Raw genomic sequence first — 20,969 nt, 5'->3', positions numbered from 1 at the left:
AATTGGCCCGTGTCTTTTTAAGCACGTCAACCTCCACGCAGTTTATATCACATTAAATCTCAGTAAAATTCAGTTTAAAGTTTCTGTATTTTGTCTCCTAAACAAATTATCCTTCAAACATTAAAAGGTTTCAGGTGGTTTTGTTTGGTTCCCTCATCTTGGACCAGTGAAGGAGAAACGAGTTTGAATTCATTACATTCTGTTTATTCTCCAAATGCGTCTGTAAAAATTGTACATCGAGCATAAGTATGGAACTGTGGTAAAAGTTCAGATCTTTAGCATTTGTTCCTAAGAAAGTTCCATAAAAACAAACGAGACGTAGAGAAGCACGCGATGCTACGAGAAGATCCGAACTCCACGTGGTTTTAGAGCGACGTCCCATTCCTTCGGGCGTCGCAGGGTGCCCGCCTCCGTTCCAAACGTCTCCCAGACCAAAGTCCGTCCGTCCGATCCGAGCAGAGAAAACGCACCGACAGCAGCCGAGTTCCGACGTTTAGCTGAGCAGATAGAGCAAGACTGGGAAACAGAAAAAGTTCATCGAAGGCCTTGGCGAAAACGCCCAGCGGCGACGACTTGATAAACTTTCCCATCACTCTTTGTCAGACCTCCGTCCACCAAACATGTGGTCATCAAGTAAAACCGGGGTGATGGCGTCACGTGGCACACGGAGGGACCGAGGGCTGGCTCTGGTGTCCGTCTCTAGTAGAGGTCAGTTTCAAACCACTGATCCGGTTACAAACCATCTGCCGTCCTGCCGGAACAAAGACCACCTGCCTTGTGGTCCTCATACTAAGGCCTCTTCACTTCCTGTAGAGGAAAAAAAAAAAGCAACAAATGACTCAGAAAAGATGTAAATCTATAGTTGAGCTGTTCAGTTGGGCCAGACAGGCGGGAAGTGAATATCTGCCACAGCACGCCTCATTGCTCATCATCATAGTATTGGTGTGTTTGTAGGTTCCACCCTGGTATTTCTGTGCCACCTGATCATTACACACACACACACACACACACACACACACACACACACACACACACACACACACACACACACACACACACACACACACACACACACACACACACACACACACACACACACACAGCTGTTGACGCAGCACTCAATTTCTCCCACAAATGACGTCAGTCTTTCAAATGTCTTCCAGTTTTTCTTTGTTGCATTTAGTTATTAAAAGGTGTGTGAGCGGTAGCTTCTTTAAAAAATCTAATTTTACTTTACACACACACACGCACACATTTTTCTTGTAGTTAAAAAAAAAAAAAAAAAAAACAACCATGGAGTCCAGGACTACCTGTAGCAGCAGCAGAGCTGTCGGCGTCGGCCTCCGCCCCGCACACCGACTGCTCCATCTTCTCCTCCGTCCCGCCGCCCGGCTGTGGCTCCGGAGCCGAGGATCCTGTTGGCGCCGCCGCTTCCTCTGCGCCGATGGCTCCCGTTCCCGCCCGCTGTGCAGCGCTTTGCTTAGCGTCGGGCATCGCTCCCCTGGTAGAGAACCAATGCCGCACCAAGTCGCTCGTCAGACCAGTCTTCTCAGCCAGCTCCTTTAACTAGGACGGAATAATAAAGGTTTTATTAACTAGATGCAGGCGAATGTTAAAGCTGAACACCTCGAGACTGCAAGGAAACCATTAGGTTGGTTCTGATTTATCCTTGGTTCAATTTTAAGACTTTTCTTGTTTAGACAGTTATTCACTCTGGTTAGAACATCTTGACTTCTTTCCGCTCTCTCTCCGATGTGGAACTGAATCTCTTATTGTGATCCAACTAATTATTTCTTCTAATCTAACAGAAAACAAATACTGCATGCAAAGAGTCCTTCCAGATATTGATATGGTGATGACGTGAGAATATTGTGCAGCTCTAATCATTATAAATGTCATATTAAATATTTACTATAGTTGTTTATACCGGGTGTTTTGTTTTGCTACTTTGCTTTAATCAAATAATTTCCGTCATACAGAGGGGACATGGATAATAGATGAGGACGAGAAAGAATGTTTATTAAACCAAAATAAAATACCAAAAGGAGAAACTTTTTTTTTTTCTCCATACAAATTAACAAAACTACTACTTGAAGTTTGCGTCTCTGGAGTGGGAGGATAAAAACAGCAAAGAGATGATTTCACTCACAATAAAAACATCTAAAACTTTGCTCTTTCATCAGGAGGTTTTTCTTTTTTTTTCCATGTAGTTCAGTGAACAAAAGACTTATCTCTCTTGAGATAAAAGACGACAGATGAATTTAGGAGGAATCGAGACCTGAGGTGTGTCTTAAACTTCAAAGATCTCAGCAACGAAGGAGCTTCCTGAGAATCCCCTCAGCAAACAGAGCAGCACGGCTCGTATCTGAACAAAACACTTATATACATATATATATATATATATATATTTTTTTTTTTTTAAACTATCTAAAACATCACTCACTGTGCTAGGAGAGTTTCATGGTACGACGACGACGACAGTTTTACAGCTTCATGGTGCCTAATGTGAACCAACTGCAGTTACTCAAAAGCAGAAAAGCCTCAGCTACACCTGCTGCTGCCAAAATGACAGCCACCAGTTTTATTAGACTCATATTATTGTTGATATTTATATAGAGACGAAAACAAAAAAAAATACAGGATTAACACCTGTAAGTTTAGAAAACGCTTTCACAAAACGTTTCACCTCCTTGTTGTTCTGCTCGCTGGTTGGTCAGCTGAGCTGCTCGACCAATTAAAAACCAGCGTTACAAACGCAAATAAATCACAGGAATGTTGATCACTTGGGTAGTTAACCTTTGAACTTCTGATTGAAAATCAATCATTATTATTCAAACTAATAAATGTTGTAACATTATTACTAAACACTATCAAATCCTTTTTTTTTTTTTTTTTACACCATTTGGTTTTTATGCGTCAAATGGAGCTGGGACTTTAACATGCTCATTTTGATTAATTAATTACATTCATTTTGACATGTTAAAACATTTTAATGCAGTTAATCACATTACACATACAGAACTCGTGAGTCAGAAGCTTTTTATACATGCGTTTCTGGTACGCTCATGAATCCGATGCACAAATTAGACGGACGACAAAGCGGCTTTTCCTCATTTGTGCTTCAAAAAGCGATTTGGTGAAAGAAGTTGTGTGAAAGCTGTGCAAACAGGAGGAGAGCAGACGTTCCCAACGACAACGTCCACATTTCTAGTTGTTATAGTAATTATTTTTTCATAGAAATAACATGAAGGTTCAGCTGAATGTGTATATTGGCACTTTGCACCAATCTGATGGTTTAGTGGCCTGAATAATTAAAAACAATACATTTTTGTTGTTGAGCTTACATGCATCTATTTATTCAAAAATGTATGCAAAAAGGGGCTATGAAGTTAAAATGATTGTTTTATTGATTCATTGTACTTTCGATTGAAGTACAATGAATTTTTAATAATTGCTGATCCTGCAATTAACTTCATAATTTTCTTTTTGGTTTTGTTGGCTCTAGTGTCCGTTTTTTTTTAGAGTGGTCAGACAGGAAAGTGAGTAATGAGAGAGGGGGGAAGACATGACCTGTACCTGGGAGTCGTCCAGCCTGCCGTGGGCGTCCAGATGGTCCTGCAGGACCTTGGAGCCGTCCCTCTGCAGCTCCTCCTCCAGGGCCAGGTTCTGGTACTCCTCCAGCCACTTCAGCAGCCCGTTCTTCTGGACGTAGCGGGAGTCCCCGAACCAGCGCACCACCTCGGGTCGGGGCAGCCCTGTTCCTGAGATGAGCTCATCGTACTGAGTGGCGCTGGGCCACTGGGTTCGGGCGTAGACTTGCTTTAGCAGGTGGAGCTGCTCCGCCGTCTTCTTCCCTCGGACGGTTGTGGGTTTGGGGGAGTGGGAGGTTTTCTGTGTTGGGGTGGAAGGTTGGGAAGGTTTAGTGGTGGTGGAAGAGGTGGGGCCCTGGGAGGAGGCAGGCGTGCTGCCGGGCTGAGAGCTCGTACTACCAGATCCCTCCCCCTCTGCTTTACTGCTAGCCTCAGTCACCTTCAGCATCTTCAGATTTATTTTGATGGGGTTCACTTTCGGTTCCCCTGAACCGTCATCCCTCTGCCTCTCTTCTCCATCCACCTCCATCTCCTCCTCGTCCTCCTTCGGCTCCCGCTCCGCCTCCTCCTTCTTCTTCTCGGCAGCCACTCGCTTCCTCTTCTCAGCAAACCAGCCGTGTATCTCCCGCCGCGTCATCTTGGTCTCGGAGCGCAGCCTGTCCACTTCTTCTCCTGACGGGTCGGCGTTCTGGGCAAAGCTGGCCTCCAGGGCTATCACCTGAGCGTAGCACACGCAAAGAGATGAATATTACTGTCGAAATCATGAGAAGGTTGATTTATTTTAGTTATTTAGTGTTCCCATGTACCGTACTCGTGCACCGATTAAGTAGTCGGAGCTCATTTTGCGTGATTTACTGCATCGACGATGTGAGAGGGATTAGCCAGCCAATCAAACGCAGTCGGGTTTTGGTACAAAGTCTACCAGGATCTCCATAAAGCTTATCAGCGGCAAAGAGAACTCCTACAGATGACACAGCTACCCAAATCATCAATGGTTCTCTGGGTTTCAAATTTCAAATAAAGAGAAAAATGTGCTTTTATCTGAAAAGTCACAGTTAAGGCCTTTTTCTCCCGAGTTAGCTTTTGACCTCGTCTCTGGGTCAGGATGGCTGACCACAAGAAAAGCAGGAGTTGAAGACCAAATGAATCTCTGCTTCAGACACGCTTCAGTTTCTCCAGGATCATGAAAAGTATTTTGCGTGTGTGATTGTTGCGGCCTAAAATGACTGATTTTTGACACCCTTTTCAAAAGCTTTTAGTCAAATTTGCACATTTTTATTTTGCCTTATTTTTGGCCTGATGTGGTCTTGCAAAAAAGTTTCAATTGCTGCACATAATCTTCCCAAATGACAGAATTTGAACTATTTTAAGTATCTTCTTGAAATGGCACCTTTAATCCATATGAAGTAATGGACATGAAGATTTTGGCAAGTGTTAACATTTAGCGTTATTTAGGTTTTCTTCTTACAGATTAGGCTTTCAAGAGACATTGTGAAACAGGAAGTGAAATTAGCAGAGGGCTAACGGGATTGGTCAAAATTCAGCAGAGTTGCAGTGAGAGAGAGTTTGGGTCTCACCTGGTGGGGGTCTCTCTCCTTATAGCGGACGGCTGTGAAATCAGGTGAGTGCAACCTGAAGAGCCTCTTGGAAGGAGCTGTGGGCGATGTGGGGGTCTGTGTTGGCGGTGGGCTCTGGGTGGCGGTGCTGGAGCTGTGCTGGGGAGTTTTGGCACCAGAGTTGCTGCTGCTACTTTCCGACAGATCAACGGGGGCGTTACAGCCGGCGGCGCTGCTACCAGGCGTACCTCCGCCATTCCCCGCTCCACCACTGGTCTTACTGTGCCCACCCGTGCTGGAGCGGGAGCTCTTGCAGTTGCGGAAGTGATAGCGTCTGTCGCTGAACCACTTGCGGACCTCGCGCACCGTGAGGCCGGTGAGGCCGATGAGGCGGTCGACCTCCTCCTGGTCGGGCCACTGGCTCACCAGGAAGCTGTCCTTCAGGGTACTGAGCTGCTCCTGGGACTTCTTGCCTTTGTAAAAGCTGGGGTCCAGGAAGGCGCTGGAGGGGGTCCGGGAGCCGGAGCTGCTGCCCGGACCTGCAGGAGTCGGGGAGGAGGACTTGGAGGCGGGGGATGAAGCATCCTCCATTTTGATGGTTGGAGAGTCACAACCAGAAGGATCTGCATCCTCGGTTCCTGCACTGGCCAGGTTGTGATGGTTGCTGCTACCATTAGCATCTTTGCTCTTCAGGTTTTCACAGCTGCTGATGACAGCTTTGTTTTCCGTGGGGGTCTTACTGTCCGTCTGACCCGCGCCGCCGCTGCCCGGTTTACTGTCCGTGTTTCTGGCGCTAGCACGGCTGCTAACATCACTGCTGTTTTTCTCGCTGGAGTTAGCATTAGCACTGCCATGTTTAGCATTGACACTGCTTCCCTTAGCGTTGCCATGACTACTGCTTCCAAGGCTAAGGTTGATGACGCCGCCCTCAGTGCTGCTGGTGCCCCCTCCCACAGCTTTACTGCTGCCCACCGTTCCCACCAGCATGCTGGGGCTTTTGTCCGCCACCAGAGCGGCGGCGGGTCGGGCCTGCATCGTGGGCCGAGCCGCCGCCTGGGGCTTCGGCGTGACCGCCAGGGCCACGGGGGCACTGCTGACCTGGATTCCATTTGCCACGACAGGCTGCGTGACGATTACGCCGCCTGGGCTGACGAGAGACCCCTGCAGGAACTGAGGGATCCCGGTGGGCCCCAGGGAGGCGGGCAGCACTGTGATGGTGTGTGGCGCCGGGCTGTGGTGACTCTGGGTTTGGTTCTGGGAGCTGACCGGCGCCGTCTGGATGATGGTGTTGAACATCTTCCTCCTGGCCTCCTCGATCTCCTCCGGGGACCAGCTGATGCCTTGCTTCAGCCGCTGAGCGGTGAACCAGATCTTGATCTGCTCCTCGGGGAATTTGGTGACCACGGTCAGGTAGCACAGCTCAGCCTTGGTGGGGTACGGGAACTTGCTGAAAGAGGTCTTCAGGAAGGAGGAGGAGTCCATGGAGGCACTGTAGGTGGGGATGCTGCTCAGAGGGATCATCACCTGCAGGGAGAGACGGAAAATCAGTGCGGAGTCGGATTGAACCATACAGGTTTAATCACACTTAGGGCTGGACGACATGGATGAAAAACGTATGAAAATATAAGGGTTTCATATCAGTCAATATCGATAATTATTGATATTATTTTAAATATCTGAAATATTGCTAAAACTAGAGGCATAACCTTTTCCTGTTTCATCCACAACAGGATGAAACTACTTATCCTGATGTTCCTGCAAGTTCCACATTGTTATAGGCTCAGTTGGCTGTTCCAACAAGACAATGATTGTGGAAAAAAATTTACATAATAATAATAATTTGTATTGAGTATATATGACGATGTTTACTTGCAAACTGTTTAAGCCACGTTTTTCAAGCTGGACCTCATTGAAACAAACTTTCCTGTCCAACTTATTTTTGTTGGATTTTTTTTAAGAGCCCACAGAAACACTGATGACCTAAAGCACACATCAAACTAGTTTTGCATTAACCCCTTAACGATCACTCCAAAAGCACTTACTTGCAAGTCAATGGGTTCATTGAGGACATCGCTGTTCTCATGAATGTTAAAGGGCTTCCTGAACGGCCGACCCAACCTTCTGACCTCAATCACATTCAAATTGAGTGGATTACTCTTCAAAACCAGATCCGCAGCAGAAAGGCAACCATTTTAAAATAGCTACAAAGGAGAAGCGCAAAGTATTCCACAAAAATGTGAGATTTCAAATTATCTGACCTAAATGTTGTTTTTAATTCACTGTTGTGTTTTCATACCATCCTGGAATATTGTTTATATTATAAAACCCATAATTAAAAAAAGGAATAAAATGTACGTTTCCTTTCACTGATGATTGCATATAACCCGTTTACTTGAATGGTAAATTGCGCAACACTGACACAAAAGCCAATTCGTACCTTGGGAAGATTTTGCGAGGATGAGGATGAAGAAGCGGAAGAAGCAGTAGAGGAAGCTGTGATGGGTGCAGAATGGTGAAGACTTCGGTTCTGAGCTACAGAAACAACCTGAAAGGAATTTAAAAACACAATTAATAAAGTAAATTCACTTAAAACAAATAAAAAAAGCATCAGTATCCGGGCCACCTGTGTGATGGGCGTCTTCAGAAGGGGTAACCCCGTAGAGCCGTTGACAATCTGGATGGCCGAGGGCAGGGTGGTCTTGCTCGTTCCGTTGTGGACGATCGTGGAGACGTGGGTGACTGTAACAGCAGAAGATTCCTTTCTTTCAGACTCCCTGGATATGGAGGCAGAATGCACGTCCGAGGCGGGCTCGTCTGACACCGAGTGAGACACCACAATCCTTTTGGGTTCAGATTTGCCCTTCAGCATCCTCATGATTGGCGTCTTAGTGATGGAGATTTCGCTGTCCCTGCACAGCTCTGTCCCTATCAGCAGGTTCTGCTCCACCACCGCCCTCCTCTCCCTCCTCCTCAGCTGCAGGGTGGTATTCAAAGTGCTGGGGTGGACCCTGGCGTTGTGCAAAGCTAGCCCCTCAAACTTTGGCGCCGAAACGCCGCAGCTCATGCAGACGAAGCCAGGGTCCGCCCTAAAGTCCGGGTGCCCCGTGTAGACGTGATCTAGGAACAGGTTGAGGTCGTGAGTTTCAAAATTGCACAGCTTGCAAGTGTAAATGCCACCGTCCTTATCTGCATCCCCCGCCTCCTGTTTCGGGTCGCTGCTGGCGTCCAAAGGGCTGCGTCTGTCGCCTCCAGAAACCCTGGAGTGACGGAGCGGAACCGGAGAGTCCCGCTCCGCCTCCTCCACAGAGCGGATGACCTTACTGGGGATCATGCAGGGTGTAGTGGACTTCCGTTTGCTGGCCATGGTGAGACCAGAGGGACAGGAGGTGGGGGGGGGGTCAAATGGCTGAGGGGCTGAGAGAGAGAAGATGGATTCCTCCTTCACTATCGACCAGACATGGGGGAAGGAGAGTGGACGGGCTCGTCCATAAGTCCCTGAGTGATTCTCTGCAGAGGTTTTAGTAGAATCCTGAAAAAGAAAGGAGAGAAAATGAAAATATCTGAGATCACCTGGAATTTAGACAAGAAGATAGGCGAACAAAAATAAAAGGATTTCTTACAGAAGTTTCAGGTAATATCTGGATCTTCAGGGTAAAAAGAACATCTTTAAGGTATTAAAGCCAAAAGTAAGGGTAAACTTTTCTGTCCCCTGAAACTCAATCTCATTTATGATGCTATTCAGTCTCAGTCTGCCTCCTCACTACAGGGCTTTTGGGAGAGCCCCTGTCCCACCCCTACTACTCCCCTCCCCCATGCTGCTGCGTCTCACTTCCTCTCTTTCAGACACACCCCCACAGAGACTGTGAGCTGTGTGCCTCTGAAGTGGCACTAAACACATTTCCAAGCACTTTGAATATATTTTTCTTTGAAATTTGCTGCTCAATACAGCTGGGAACTTGACAATGAAGCAACACAGAATTTCATCAAATATTTCCTGGAAAGCCACATTCCTGAGCAACCAGGACCAACAGCAACACACCTGCATCTCAAAAAAAAAAAAATAAAATAAATAAAATCGTCCCACGTCCAGAGTCCGGGTCTTTACGGGGAGATGGCGTAGCTTCCTGTGGAGTGGAGGGGTTCGCTCCTCCCTTTCTCTCCACCTAACATGGAGGCAACGATGCAGGATTGAAGGACGGCTCTAGGGCAATTACTCTCCCAGCCATTCTGCCCTGACATGACATCTCATGCAGAGCACGAGAAACTCACCGAGCCTCCTCAGTTGAAACGCAGAACAGCGTTTCTTGGTGCAAAAACACATTCCTTAAACACTGTTAAACACTGAACACAAAATTCACCTAATAGAAGAGGCTCCAAACTGAAACAAGATGCAAACCTCTTCCTGCAACGTATTTGTGCCAAGGTGTGAAAGAAACCAAGATTGCATGTGGTCATTAAATAGACCCCTCCTTTTCTGGTTGCATATCTCTTTCTCTAATTGCAAACCTGCTGCTTTTCTCTGCACCTACAACGGCATGAGTAAATGCTTGGTTTGCCCCACACATGGGTCATGGTACATTAGCTCGGCGCTCAGTTAACCCCCACAGGACTGGGGTGTGACACAACGTACAAAGAGTTCACTTTGACTCAGGCACCAGAACGAAGTCAGCCTCCAGATTTAACTTAAAAGAAATAAATCTGCATTAAAGGAGGACTCTTTGGCCCTTTTAAAAGGTAAATAAGGGGTCAGTGTGTGTGTGTGTGTGTGTGTGTGTGTGCGTGCGCGCGCTTGCATGTGTGTGAGGGGTTAACAGGCGATTGAGGTTTGCCTCTGAGGGAACGTGATGCCCCCTCTTCCCCCCTTCTTCCACCCCACTGAGAGCAGCAACTGCCCTCGGTTTGAGCCGCCGTCTGCCCCTCCTACCTAGACCCCCACCCCAACCACCACTGCCATTCAGTTCTGCATCAGGGGGCACCGTTCTGCCAAGCCAGGCTGGTCACATGACCAACACAATGGCTTATGGGTGGGCAGTCGCAGTCATCCATCACGTGGTTGTGCTGGGTGTGGGTGGCAGGCGAGAGTAGAGAGAGAGAGAGAGCGAACGGTAGATGCTGATGATGGTGGGGGGATGGGCAGGCCGTTTGGGGTGGGGTGTGTGTGTGGGGGGGGTGATGGTGGTGTTAACTATCGTGAAGGAATCACTGAGGTGTTTCAGTGAGGAATTTTCCTTCATGATACACCCCCCCCCCCGCCCCACCATCTCCACCACTGCAACCAGTCTACCCCCGCACTTCCGAGCCCCCGTCGAGCTCCGAGGTTCAGTCACACACTGTTTCCCTCCCTCCCTCCCCACCTCGCTGTGAAGCCTGGAATGTTCTGCCAATGGACACAACCTGGAGCTCATGAAAACCAGCTTACAGTGTCTTTCGAAACCGAACTGACGAGTTTAAAACAGATCAAGAGACATCACTTAACTCAGGTGACGGCTGAAACAAAGTCCCCTGACCTCACATCAGCTTTTGCTTGGGCAACTTCGGTCGACTTGAACACCAATTCTGTGCGTCGACATTCACCGACTGACCATCCTAGCCATGATGGCAATGCGGATGTGTTTTATGTGACACCGTCAACGTTTGTATGTGTGAATTTCCTGTGAGGTTGAGAGTAAAGTGCAGGGAGGTGGGTGTGTGTGTGTGTGTGTGCATGTGCATGAAACGTGCGGGGGTGGGTGTCTGCATGCCTGTGTGAAGCCTGTTTACGAAGGTGGTGAGGCTGACATTTTTTACTGTGCAAGAGATCACACGTCTCCCAGTCCCTCACACACACACGCGCGCACACGCACACACACACACATAAAAACAAAGTCTTAAATGTCTGAGTTTGAAACTAGAGATGCATCGAGAGGATGAGATTGGGTCTATTTTTTTCCTTGATTGGCTCAGATCGGAAATCAATAAGTGAAATAGAGAAGAAAAAAACTTTTTTTTAAATTCTCTATAATAAAAAAAAAACAGATTAAAACTGATAAATACCTCCATACCCTAAGTTCAAAAACTACCAATGCACAAAGTCAACAAGAGAGTAGAATAAACACAAATTTCCCCTCGATTGGCTCTGATCTTTGATAAGTGAAGTACTTTCCTTTGCCCAATAAATGAAACAAAGCTAAAGTCTGTGAATGCATCAAGAGAATGAACTTCTATGCACATTTTTTCAATGTTATTAAAAGATCCAGTTTAAGTAGTAGTGTTAAGTAATACTTAAACTTTAAAGCAGTAGTAAAGTATTATTTCCTTTGTTTTCTATTGGGTTGCTAACCGCTACCACTGACAAAAACAAAAGACAAAATAACAGATATTTTATCTTTGTGTGTCACCAGGTTCCAGAAAAAGTCTGGTCTTTTTAAAACCAAAGGCATCTTCGCTTTAGCAGAGTATGACGCCAAATAATCAGCTCACCTGAGTAATGCTGCAGCTGATCACCTGAGATTACAGATGCTGCTCTAGGATCTGTGCAGGGAAACAAACCTTACCCTAATGAGTGTTCTGCACAGGCCTTTCCTCGGCTGCTCCCATTTTATTCCTCCCTCTTCCCCCTCCTGCTGTTCCCTCACCCCGCCTCCCTCTCCGAACAAGTTTGGCACTCGGAGACAGGTCGGCAGCGGCACTGGTGTGTTACTGTCCCCATGGCAACCACCTCCTAGCCCCCCGCCTTCTCTCACCAGCTCACTTCTCTAAAGCACACACATGTGGGTAAACACACACGCGCACATGCACACACACACACACACACACACACACACACACACACGCACACACACACACGCACACACACACACGCACACACACACACACTCACACACAGAGAGACCTCCTGTGCCATGCAGTCCCAGGCCAGAGTGGGGCTTGTTTGTTCCACACACCCCTCAGAGTGGTATTTGGAGAGTCCCTGCCCTGCTCCTATTTCAGTGCAGCTTCCCGCACCGAGTGTTCCCGTCTCTCCAATAGGTGTGGCTGCCGTCTCCATTGGCCGGAGCCGACGGCGTCTCTTCCTGTCAGGGTTGTGTCCAGACATCTGCCATCCTGCCCCTGTGCCCCCCTCCCCCCCTCTCTCCCCCACAGCACTCTGTGGTCCTGCAGGGGCCTCGGTCACACAGGGTTGCTATGTTCTACGCTGCAAGAGCTACGCCAGATGCTATCTTACTCATTCAGCGGAGGAGGGCCCTAAAAACGGCCTCAAACCCCAAGTGTGTTCCAACCAATTATCAAGACTGCACCAACGCGGCGGCATACACCCGGTTCCATCTTCCAGTGTCTGTCTCTACGTCCTCCGCCATGTTTTTCTTTGTCTTAGTACAAGATAAAAGTGCTTGTTTCAGCTACTTTTTCCCACCATAAACCAGCACCTTTCAGCTAACCTCCAGCTGTCAATCACGCTCGCATCATGTGTGCATCTCGACTTGTGTCTTCCACAACAATCGGGAAACCGCAATTACAGCGTTCCTACATCGTCCTTCCTTCCTTCCCTCGGATCCCTGAGTGTCAATGTGGGCTGCTCCTCGGGTCAGAGAGAGGATGGGCTGCGTGGGCTGCACCACTGTGGCTGCTGCCGCTGCATGGATTTAAACTGGACTGCTGAGAGGGGAGGGAGAGAAACATGGCGGTTGCTCTTTGTAGTCCAACCTAAAATGGCCGACATCACAGGCTGTTCCCCAGTCCAGCAGACTGAAGAGATTGCGATGATCCAAACCAGTCGGCTACAGGCCCTGTCGGGTTTTTCTTGGTCATAACTGGTAAGAAGTTAATTATAAATCACACGGTTGGATACAGGAAAGACAAAGCGACTCAACTCGCCTGACGCAGTCAGAACATTTCTCATGTTAACCGATTCATTAGAAGAGTTATTAGCTAAATAAATCTTGAGCTACTCAGGCAAAAATAAAGCAGCCTGTAGAGCAAAGTGGCCATAGCGAGGGCGGAAGCAATTAATCGGATAAATTTATCAATAAATTATTATTTCAATAATCGACTAATCGTTCCCTGGAGCATACATAAAAAAGGCTATCTGCTGACAAAAACAACACACTTAGAGCAGTAGTTAAGCCAAAATTATCCAAAGAATGTCTTCATTTCACAATCAAGATAAAAAAAAGAAACACATTTTGCTAAGTGCCTTTTACTACTGAATTTTTAATTGGTTAATTCAAAACAACAGTCAACAGATCAGCCCTATGCCGTGTTGACGTTGAGTCAAGCAGAAAGGGTTGAGCTTTTCACATGTTGATGTTAAAAGTATTTTCAGCTGCAAATGGATCCTTTGCTACAAATGATCAAGCATGCAGTAAGGAAAGACTTTTGTATCGAATTTTAGGCAAGGTTTTTTTTTTTTTTTTGCTGCATCAATTTGCATCTTCTAGTGTATTTCTAATGTATAAAAAAGGCTTAAGTGGGTAAGCAAAAAATCTGCACAATGTCACTTGTTTTTTTTTTTATTCATATTAATTGGTTGAATAGTAAAAGACAAAAATAATCATTAGCTGCAGCCCTAGTTTTAACATTACTTTATATACCATTGGATTTGGTAAATTAAACCACAGGATCAAAGACAGCAGCGAGGGAATAACACAAATATGGAAAGCCATATTGTATTCTAGCTGTGTTAAACCTAAGGTTAAACTGGGCTGCGTGTTACTGAATCTTTCTATAGGATTGGACTGTATCAGATTAATACATTATGGACATGAACTGGACCTGCATTTTTTATAAAATGCCTTGAGATTTTTATGTCCTACAGGAAGAACATGAAACATAATTCTAGTTACACACCAAGATGAGACACAGCACCAACGAGACCTTTTTTTTTGTGAGAATCAAACTCAGTTTAGTTACAGTTTGTCACTTCCACAACACCACCATTTGTTTTGCTATGTTGTTGTAAATTGTTACATAACTTGGATAAAATCTAACCTCCCACAAACCAGCTTCCAAACGCACACGCCTCTCGTGACGTCACATAAGGCAACCGATTGTGGGGATTTTGTTGTTAATTTGTCACTTTATTTTTAATCCAATTCCTCATTTAAATGTGTTTATTTGTATTTCTGTGCAGCTGCAGCGAAGTGCTTTAGCTCTATTTGACAACACTGCCTTTGAAAGAAAGATTTGGCAACAATAAAACAAACGTAAGCAGTTTGTGAAGAGAAGGGGAGCACATTGGAATAGGACGCTTCACATTATATGCCAACTTCTGTCAAAAGTCGTTTGTCTCCGACAGTGTTTCCTAACGCCAGATGATCAGCCCGTTTCTTTTTAAAGAGGCAGCAAGAGATCAGGTGGTGACCGGAGTCGCCCAACTTCTAGCTTCATCAGCTCCGACCACTGGAGGTCAGATGAAAACTCAAAAATGTTATGTTTTCCTGAGAACATCAACACTTCCCAGTATGGAAGTTACTACTGAGTGAAAAGGACTCCAAGTGTGCTCTTTTTCATAAGTGATGTGAGCTGTTTAAGAATGAGACTGTATTTTCTGTTATCGAGACAGGTCTGTTATTCAGTCAAGCTGCTGGAGAGATCAAAACTTTCAGAGGATAACAGTAAGGTTTAACAGAATAAAGCGGTTGATTTGTTTTTAATCCATATAAAAACCATATTTTAAAGTGGAAATCATCACCCAGCTGTGTTTCTAATGTCAATTTAATTTTTAAAAAATTGCACACCACTGGACAGTTATTATGAGTTCAACATATTTTCTCGCATGATTGATAAGTTGATCCACCTCAAGCTTTTCATGAGTCCTTATTTTCATCAGCAATAACGAGGCAAGCGGCCACTACTGAGAGTGGACCGTTGGTGATAAACAGAAAGCTGGATTAAGCTGTGCGTCGAACCTGAGACTCACGTGGACGTCAGACACAAATTAGCTTCCTGGGAAAGCTTTGGTCTAATCCTAGGAGTGACACACACTAATGACAACACTATCAAGATAAACAGAAATGCACAGACCAGGCTTTTCTTGGTCGACAGCAATATCCGGTTTCCTTTGAGATCTGACCTGCTGGTTCTGGTCATTTTTATATCTAAAGGGCTAAAACACAGTAAAGGGAAAGGTGTGCTGCAGATTTCACTAAGATTAAAAGCAGTTTTCACTATCAGAAAGCAAATGTTTATCTCTGCTTATGCATCATAGCCTCCATGACATTATCTAATTTTTAGTCAACCCATTAAGTGCATAAAAAATAAATGTTGGTTGACGTCATACTCTGAAAAGGATTTGAGTTCTAAGTTGGGATGAATTTAATCAATACAAAAAAATTTCTGTTCCTCACTTTAGTACTGTGTAGTAGTTAAAAGTGCTTTATAAATAAAGATGGACTGCAATGTTTATTTCAGAAACAACTAACGAGACCCAATTAGGGGGAAATTGGCCGATTACGATCTCTAATGATAAACAATCACTTGAACGCTTCATGAAATAATAATAAAAACAAACACTGCTGCTTATTGTTTGTGGACTCTGGGTCAGTCTTGATTAAAACTAAAGTCGGTCTGAGCCAAAATATAACTTTTTATAAACTGTAAAATCCTTTTATGGTTCACAGAGGAAAACGGAGAGAGGGGTGCTTGGGACGGCTGTGATTTCTAATTTCTATTGTGATGAAATACTGATTTGGGGAAAAATTTGGGAATATTTTTCTAACAGGTTGAGATTTAACGTAAACAGAAAACGTATATTTACTACTTCTTTGAAATAGTATTTTCTAGAAATGCAGTGTTGGTGTGGAAAAGTGTCTCGACGAGTCCCTGAGCGCAGCAGCTTTAAACGTATCCGAAAATGATGCATCTTCCGCTCAACTTAAGGCGGAGTAATCCCCAACTTAATTCGCTCATGTGCATTATTAAGGGTTGCAAGCAGTGTAGCCAATTCAGATCGGAGAAAAGAGGCGAGCCCCCAGAGTACCCCCCCAAAAAACTACACCGTCTCTCTCTTTTTCCCACCCCCGTCGGCTGTCGCCATTTTAAGCAGGCGACATGCAGCTGGCCAGCGCTGCTGAGCCAAAGCCCACAAAGGTGAGGCTTTCCCTCAGCTCGGATAAGTTTTAGTTGAGATGAAACACTGAAATAGATGAGTATCAACAAACCACACTCACCTCGCTTTGTTGGATCTCACTGTGCGCAGTGAACGTTCTTTAAAAATAAAAAGTTTACATTGATACGGGCTCACACAGGAGCCACTAACGGACTTCACTGATGGCAACTTATAGGTGTAAGACCCCTACGTCCATCGGCTGCAGACAAACGTGACACCCGGCGTCCGGACGGCGACACTCCGTCTTGGGTTCGTGTTTAATTCGCCAGGCTCGGCTCGGCTCTGCTCTGTCTCGGTGTTGGAGCAGACAGCGGAGGGGAGGAAAATACGACGGACGTACCGAGGGAAGAGACGCACACGTGACGCAGACGTCACTGACGGTTGAGTTGGCGTGAGGGCTCGAGCTCGGAGATGCGGAGTGAGAGAAAGTGAGTCAGATTCACCGTCTCGACCCTGACCCTGCGGAACCTGTGCTCTGAACTCCTCGTGAAGTGTCTCTAAGAGGAGCAGAAACTAACAGAGTTGCGGATTAGCGTGATGTTCAAGCAGCTCACACCTGTCCCCCTCCTCTCAGGTAACTTCTCTTAAAGGGATAGTCCCCAAAAGACACCCCGAACTATAAAATCCTGATTATATCTGACTGCGGTAAATTCTGCAACTAATAAACCAGTTCAACAACAGATTTAGCTTAAAAAAAACAAAAAAACTCTACGCTTCATATTCTTTTGACATGGCAAAAATATGCCAGTAATATTTAAATCATATCTGACAGAATGGTCTCAAAAGTATTCGCACCATCAACCTTTCCGCATTGCGTGACATCATAACAACTGATGTCAGTTATTGGGACCTTTTATGCTAGCAATTATGAGAATACCCTTTTGCTGCACATAAAAGTCTTTTGTTTTGTTTTTTTTCCTGTTGGCTCTGCACATATACAGCTTGAACTTTTGCCCCTTTTTTTGTTCAAAAATGCCTCTCCTCAGTCAGTGTGGGCACTGACTGATTATCTGTGAACATCAGTTTCCAAGTTTTTCCACAACTTCTCATTTTAATTTATGTCTGGACTTTGACTAGGCCATTCTGATAGATGACTACTCTTTGATCTTAACTATTCCAATGTAGTTCTGGCAGTATGTTTGGTTTACTGTACAGACTTTCTTCCAGGATTATCCTGTATTTAGCTGTATTCACCCATTGTAACTAACTTCTTTGCCTCTGCTGAAAAAATGCATCTCCACAGTCCTTAGGTTGGCAGTGTGCTTTTCTACTTAAAAGCATACTTTACAAAAACTTATTTTTTTCATGACTGAATCATGATATAATACTTTAATAATATTTTATAACCTAACTCAATATTTTATGACCTAAGAAAAGAAAGAGTGATTATTCTTTTCTCACTATTTTCACAATAGTTAAACAACTGATTCAATGCAAAAGAGGGCAAGTTATAAAGTGGTTAATGCAGAAATGTGTCATTTCAGTTGCATAACCATTATTTTGAAAATCCCAACCAAATGTAACAAGCATATATAACTGATAACTAAACCAGCCCTCATTTATCTAATTACATGAGAGTATCAAGATAAAGCATTTGTTATAGAATATTTTTATATCCAATACCTCAGGTACAATGTTCTGTACCTGAGTACTTGTACTTTCATGCTTATTGGCAATGATGGAAATGTAGAGAGTCGCTAAAGTTGTGTATCAGATCCCCCCATTTTACTGTTAAGATAGATTGCCACATGTTGCACATCATTTTCATTCCCCGGGCCATTACCGTCAGGGAAGAGCATCCTCCTGTCAATCAAAATGATTCACCAGTGACCTCTCAGAACAATGTTACACTGATTTGTTATAGGCCATAAATGGACAGTAAATGTGTTGTGAATCATGGTGGCAGCGTCACCATTCTGTGTGTTTTCTTTAATTTATGTCATTATGGGATGGATATTAAAAGGTTATTACACTTTAAAATATAGCATTACTTTTTTAAATCTGAAAATATGTTTTGATATAATTTATTATCAGCCCCAAGAATAAAATAGTTATAGTGACACAAATATCAGTGTCACTACAGTGTATATCTGAAGGCTAATTTTTTTTTTTTTTTTTTTTTTTTTTTTTGTTAGTTGTTGACTTTTTGTCATTATATGAAGGGTATGTCTGAATACCTAACAGAAAAAAATAATTACATTTAGGAAAATGGATTTATATATCCTTTTTCAGAATAACAGTGTTCATTTCAGTTCAAGTGAGTTTAATTCAATTCATTCCAATTTAATTTAAAGCAATTCAAAATACTTCATTAATTCCCAAGAGAAATTAATTGTAGTTTTCACTCTCATTTCTCCAAAGGGTAATCGCTTCAATAAGAAATTCAATGATTACGTCGGACTCATTTGTTAATAGACTCTAGAATCACCCGTTTGTAGTCACACTAATTTATTTTATTGATTAATCAATGCTCCTATTACCCACCCATCAGTACAGACAGGATTTGGCATGCGTTTTTGCTTGTTTGTTTTGAACTTTAAACTTTTACTTCATTTTCCAAACCACACAGTAATACTGAACTGGCTAATACCTAAAGCTGAAGCTGTCTCAGAAAAAGGAGCAGAGACATGGTACCCTGGTTATAAAATGTGTAAAATTCTGGTTATAAAGGGCTAAGGAAAGAAGCAAAGTTGAATGTAAACAAACATGAAATTAGTACCTACTTAAAAAGAAATTTGATCTGAATCCAGCGTCCTACAGCGACTCAACATTGATGTGCAACTCCAGCATGTATTTGGGTTTGCAGAAGCTAAGTAATTTTTTTACTAGGAGATTCAAGCTCATAAAATAAAAATTAGTTCGTTGTTAGCGATAGCATCGTTATCATATTTAAAATAGCACAATTCACTACTCACCCGGCAGAAAGAAGTTGACAGCCATTAATGCTTTTTTTATCCTAAATGCTTGACCCACCTTGAAACTAAATGATTGTATTCTCCAGGCTTTTGAAAACTTTCTTCTGGCTCATCGTATAATACGAGGTCTGCAGCTCCAGGTAGTTGGTTATGTGGATTGCCTGGACACCGGGTAAATTCTCAAGATTATAAGAAAAGTCTTTTTTTTTTTTAACCGATATTATACGGATCATATCCTAAATATATGCATATTTTTTTTCGAGATGCCTCGTCTGTTCCAGTCTATTTAGGGCTATTTGCTTTGTTTTGAACCGTAAAACTCCCGGCCCTCCATCTGAATTTTGCGCGTCATCTGATTCACGTGACTGAAACCCAGCATCCGCGCTTGTATCCTTCGCTCTGTTTTTTTCTTTCTTCCTCTGCTCTGTTTACAACGGTGTATATGGTGCTGTGTAGCTACTTCTACTGGCTTGACCAGGCAGCCTGTTGATTAGTTTGAACACTGCTTCCACCTAGTGACCGGAGGCTTGTTTATCAGTTAAGCATGAATAAAGACAATTATAAAGTCCTGCTTCTCGCGCTCCCCACTGACACGTCGCCACACCCCCTGGGATGGGGGGGTGCCCCACTATTTGAGAAGTACTGCATTAAACAATGTGAAATAGCTTTAAATTTTGAGAGAGGGACACTTTGAAAACACTAAGTAGCAATATATTTTATCATGTGGTCCACTTCATGGCTGCTGGTTTTCATCCAGCAACAAACTTATGCACATATGCTGTAAAACTGTCATAAGAAAATAGCCTTAGAATTGTTCAAAGTGTAGTCTCTATACAGGTACATGACTTTATTATTGGAAGCCAAAAGAAAAGGATAAGTTACTTTGTGAAAGTCTTTGCACTGAAATATATCACCTTCATGGTCATAGATTCTGAACAGTTTGAAGATCTCAGGATCATCATTTGTGGCATAAAGAAAATCCACAGATATAAAAATAATGGAGATTTAGTGGAATCTGAGGGAGGATAGCTTGCTATAACATTCACAGACATGTATAGTGGATCAAAACAAAATATTGTTAATGCACCAGAAGAAATCAGCATTTTTCTGGCTCAAGGTATTTAAAAAGTGCCAGGAGAACATAATGTGTTGAATAATTGTCATTTTTACTATAAAACAGCCTTAATGATTCCTTAGCAGCCAAAGGTTCAACAGAATAGTTTCATTTTTCTGGCATGAATTTGTCCTTACACTGCTGGTGTGATAGATAGTAAGTGACAAAAAAAGGAGAAAAAAACAACTTCTCATGACTTTGTAGTTTCAGACTCCAATTTGGTTCTTGGATGTTAGCATCCAAGAACCAACTTTCTCATCACTTGCAAAAACCCCAAAAAACAGACCCAAGTCAGTAGTGCTCCACATGGACTAATCTGAAGTGACCAACAATAAGCAGCATAAGCCCACATGATGACTACCCTGCTTTGTTTAAAAAATCCTTAAGCAGCTTTTGTTATAAATTTGTTCCGCTGCGCCCAAACTGAAAATGCTGACACGTCGCCCACCACTTCCTGAATGAGTCAGTTATTCAAAAGAGAAACTGAAATTCTCTTACTAAGTGTCACAACAAAAGCTTAAAACAAATTTTTATATGGAAAATAATGATGTTAATCAAAAAATGAGCAGTATCAGGAAATGGTAGAAAGAATCTCTGCTGTTGACGGGAAGCGGAAAGGTTCTTTAGGTCAATACAAAACATTGCTGGGATGTGCTTCCTTCTGAAACTGTTGGACTGGAAAAGGAAATGACAGAAGTTAGAAGAAAT

The 20,969-nt window shown here is 43.9% G+C and overlaps 1 protein-coding gene across 2 annotated transcripts; it reads right to left on the bottom strand.

Moving 5' to 3' along the window:
- Positions 1 to 182: 182 nt before the first annotated feature.
- Positions 183 to 17,049, bottom strand: zhx3b (zinc fingers and homeoboxes 3b). 2 transcript variants are annotated; one of them, XM_014975804.2, is made up of 8 exons: positions 16,294 to 17,049; positions 7,770 to 8,675; positions 7,584 to 7,691; positions 5,168 to 6,670; positions 4,030 to 4,308; positions 3,577 to 3,891; positions 1,311 to 1,566; positions 183 to 807 (listed from the first exon to the last, which is right to left on the bottom strand). In XM_014975804.2, exons 2-8 carry the CDS (start codon positions 8,508 to 8,510, stop codon positions 785 to 787), a joined length of 3,225 nt encoding a protein of 1,074 aa, XP_014831290.2. In that variant the 5' UTR covers positions 8,511 to 8,675; positions 16,294 to 17,049; the 3' UTR covers positions 183 to 784. The 2 variants fall into 2 exon arrangements, with proteins under 2 accessions (XP_014831290.2, XP_014831286.2); XM_014975800.2 differs by having other exon boundaries at positions 3,577 to 4,308.
- Between the last annotated feature and the right edge of the window lie 3,920 nt (positions 17,050 to 20,969).

Source organism: Poecilia mexicana, unplaced genomic scaffold (assembly GCF_051168715.1).
Source record: "Poecilia mexicana isolate PSO_F unplaced genomic scaffold, ASM5116871v1 scaffold_7, whole genome shotgun sequence".
Classification (NCBI taxonomy): Eukaryota; Metazoa; Chordata; class Actinopteri; order Cyprinodontiformes; family Poeciliidae; genus Poecilia; species Poecilia mexicana.
Note: the sequence above shows the minus strand (reverse complement) of the source record. Positions and strands in the feature narration are given on the sequence as shown.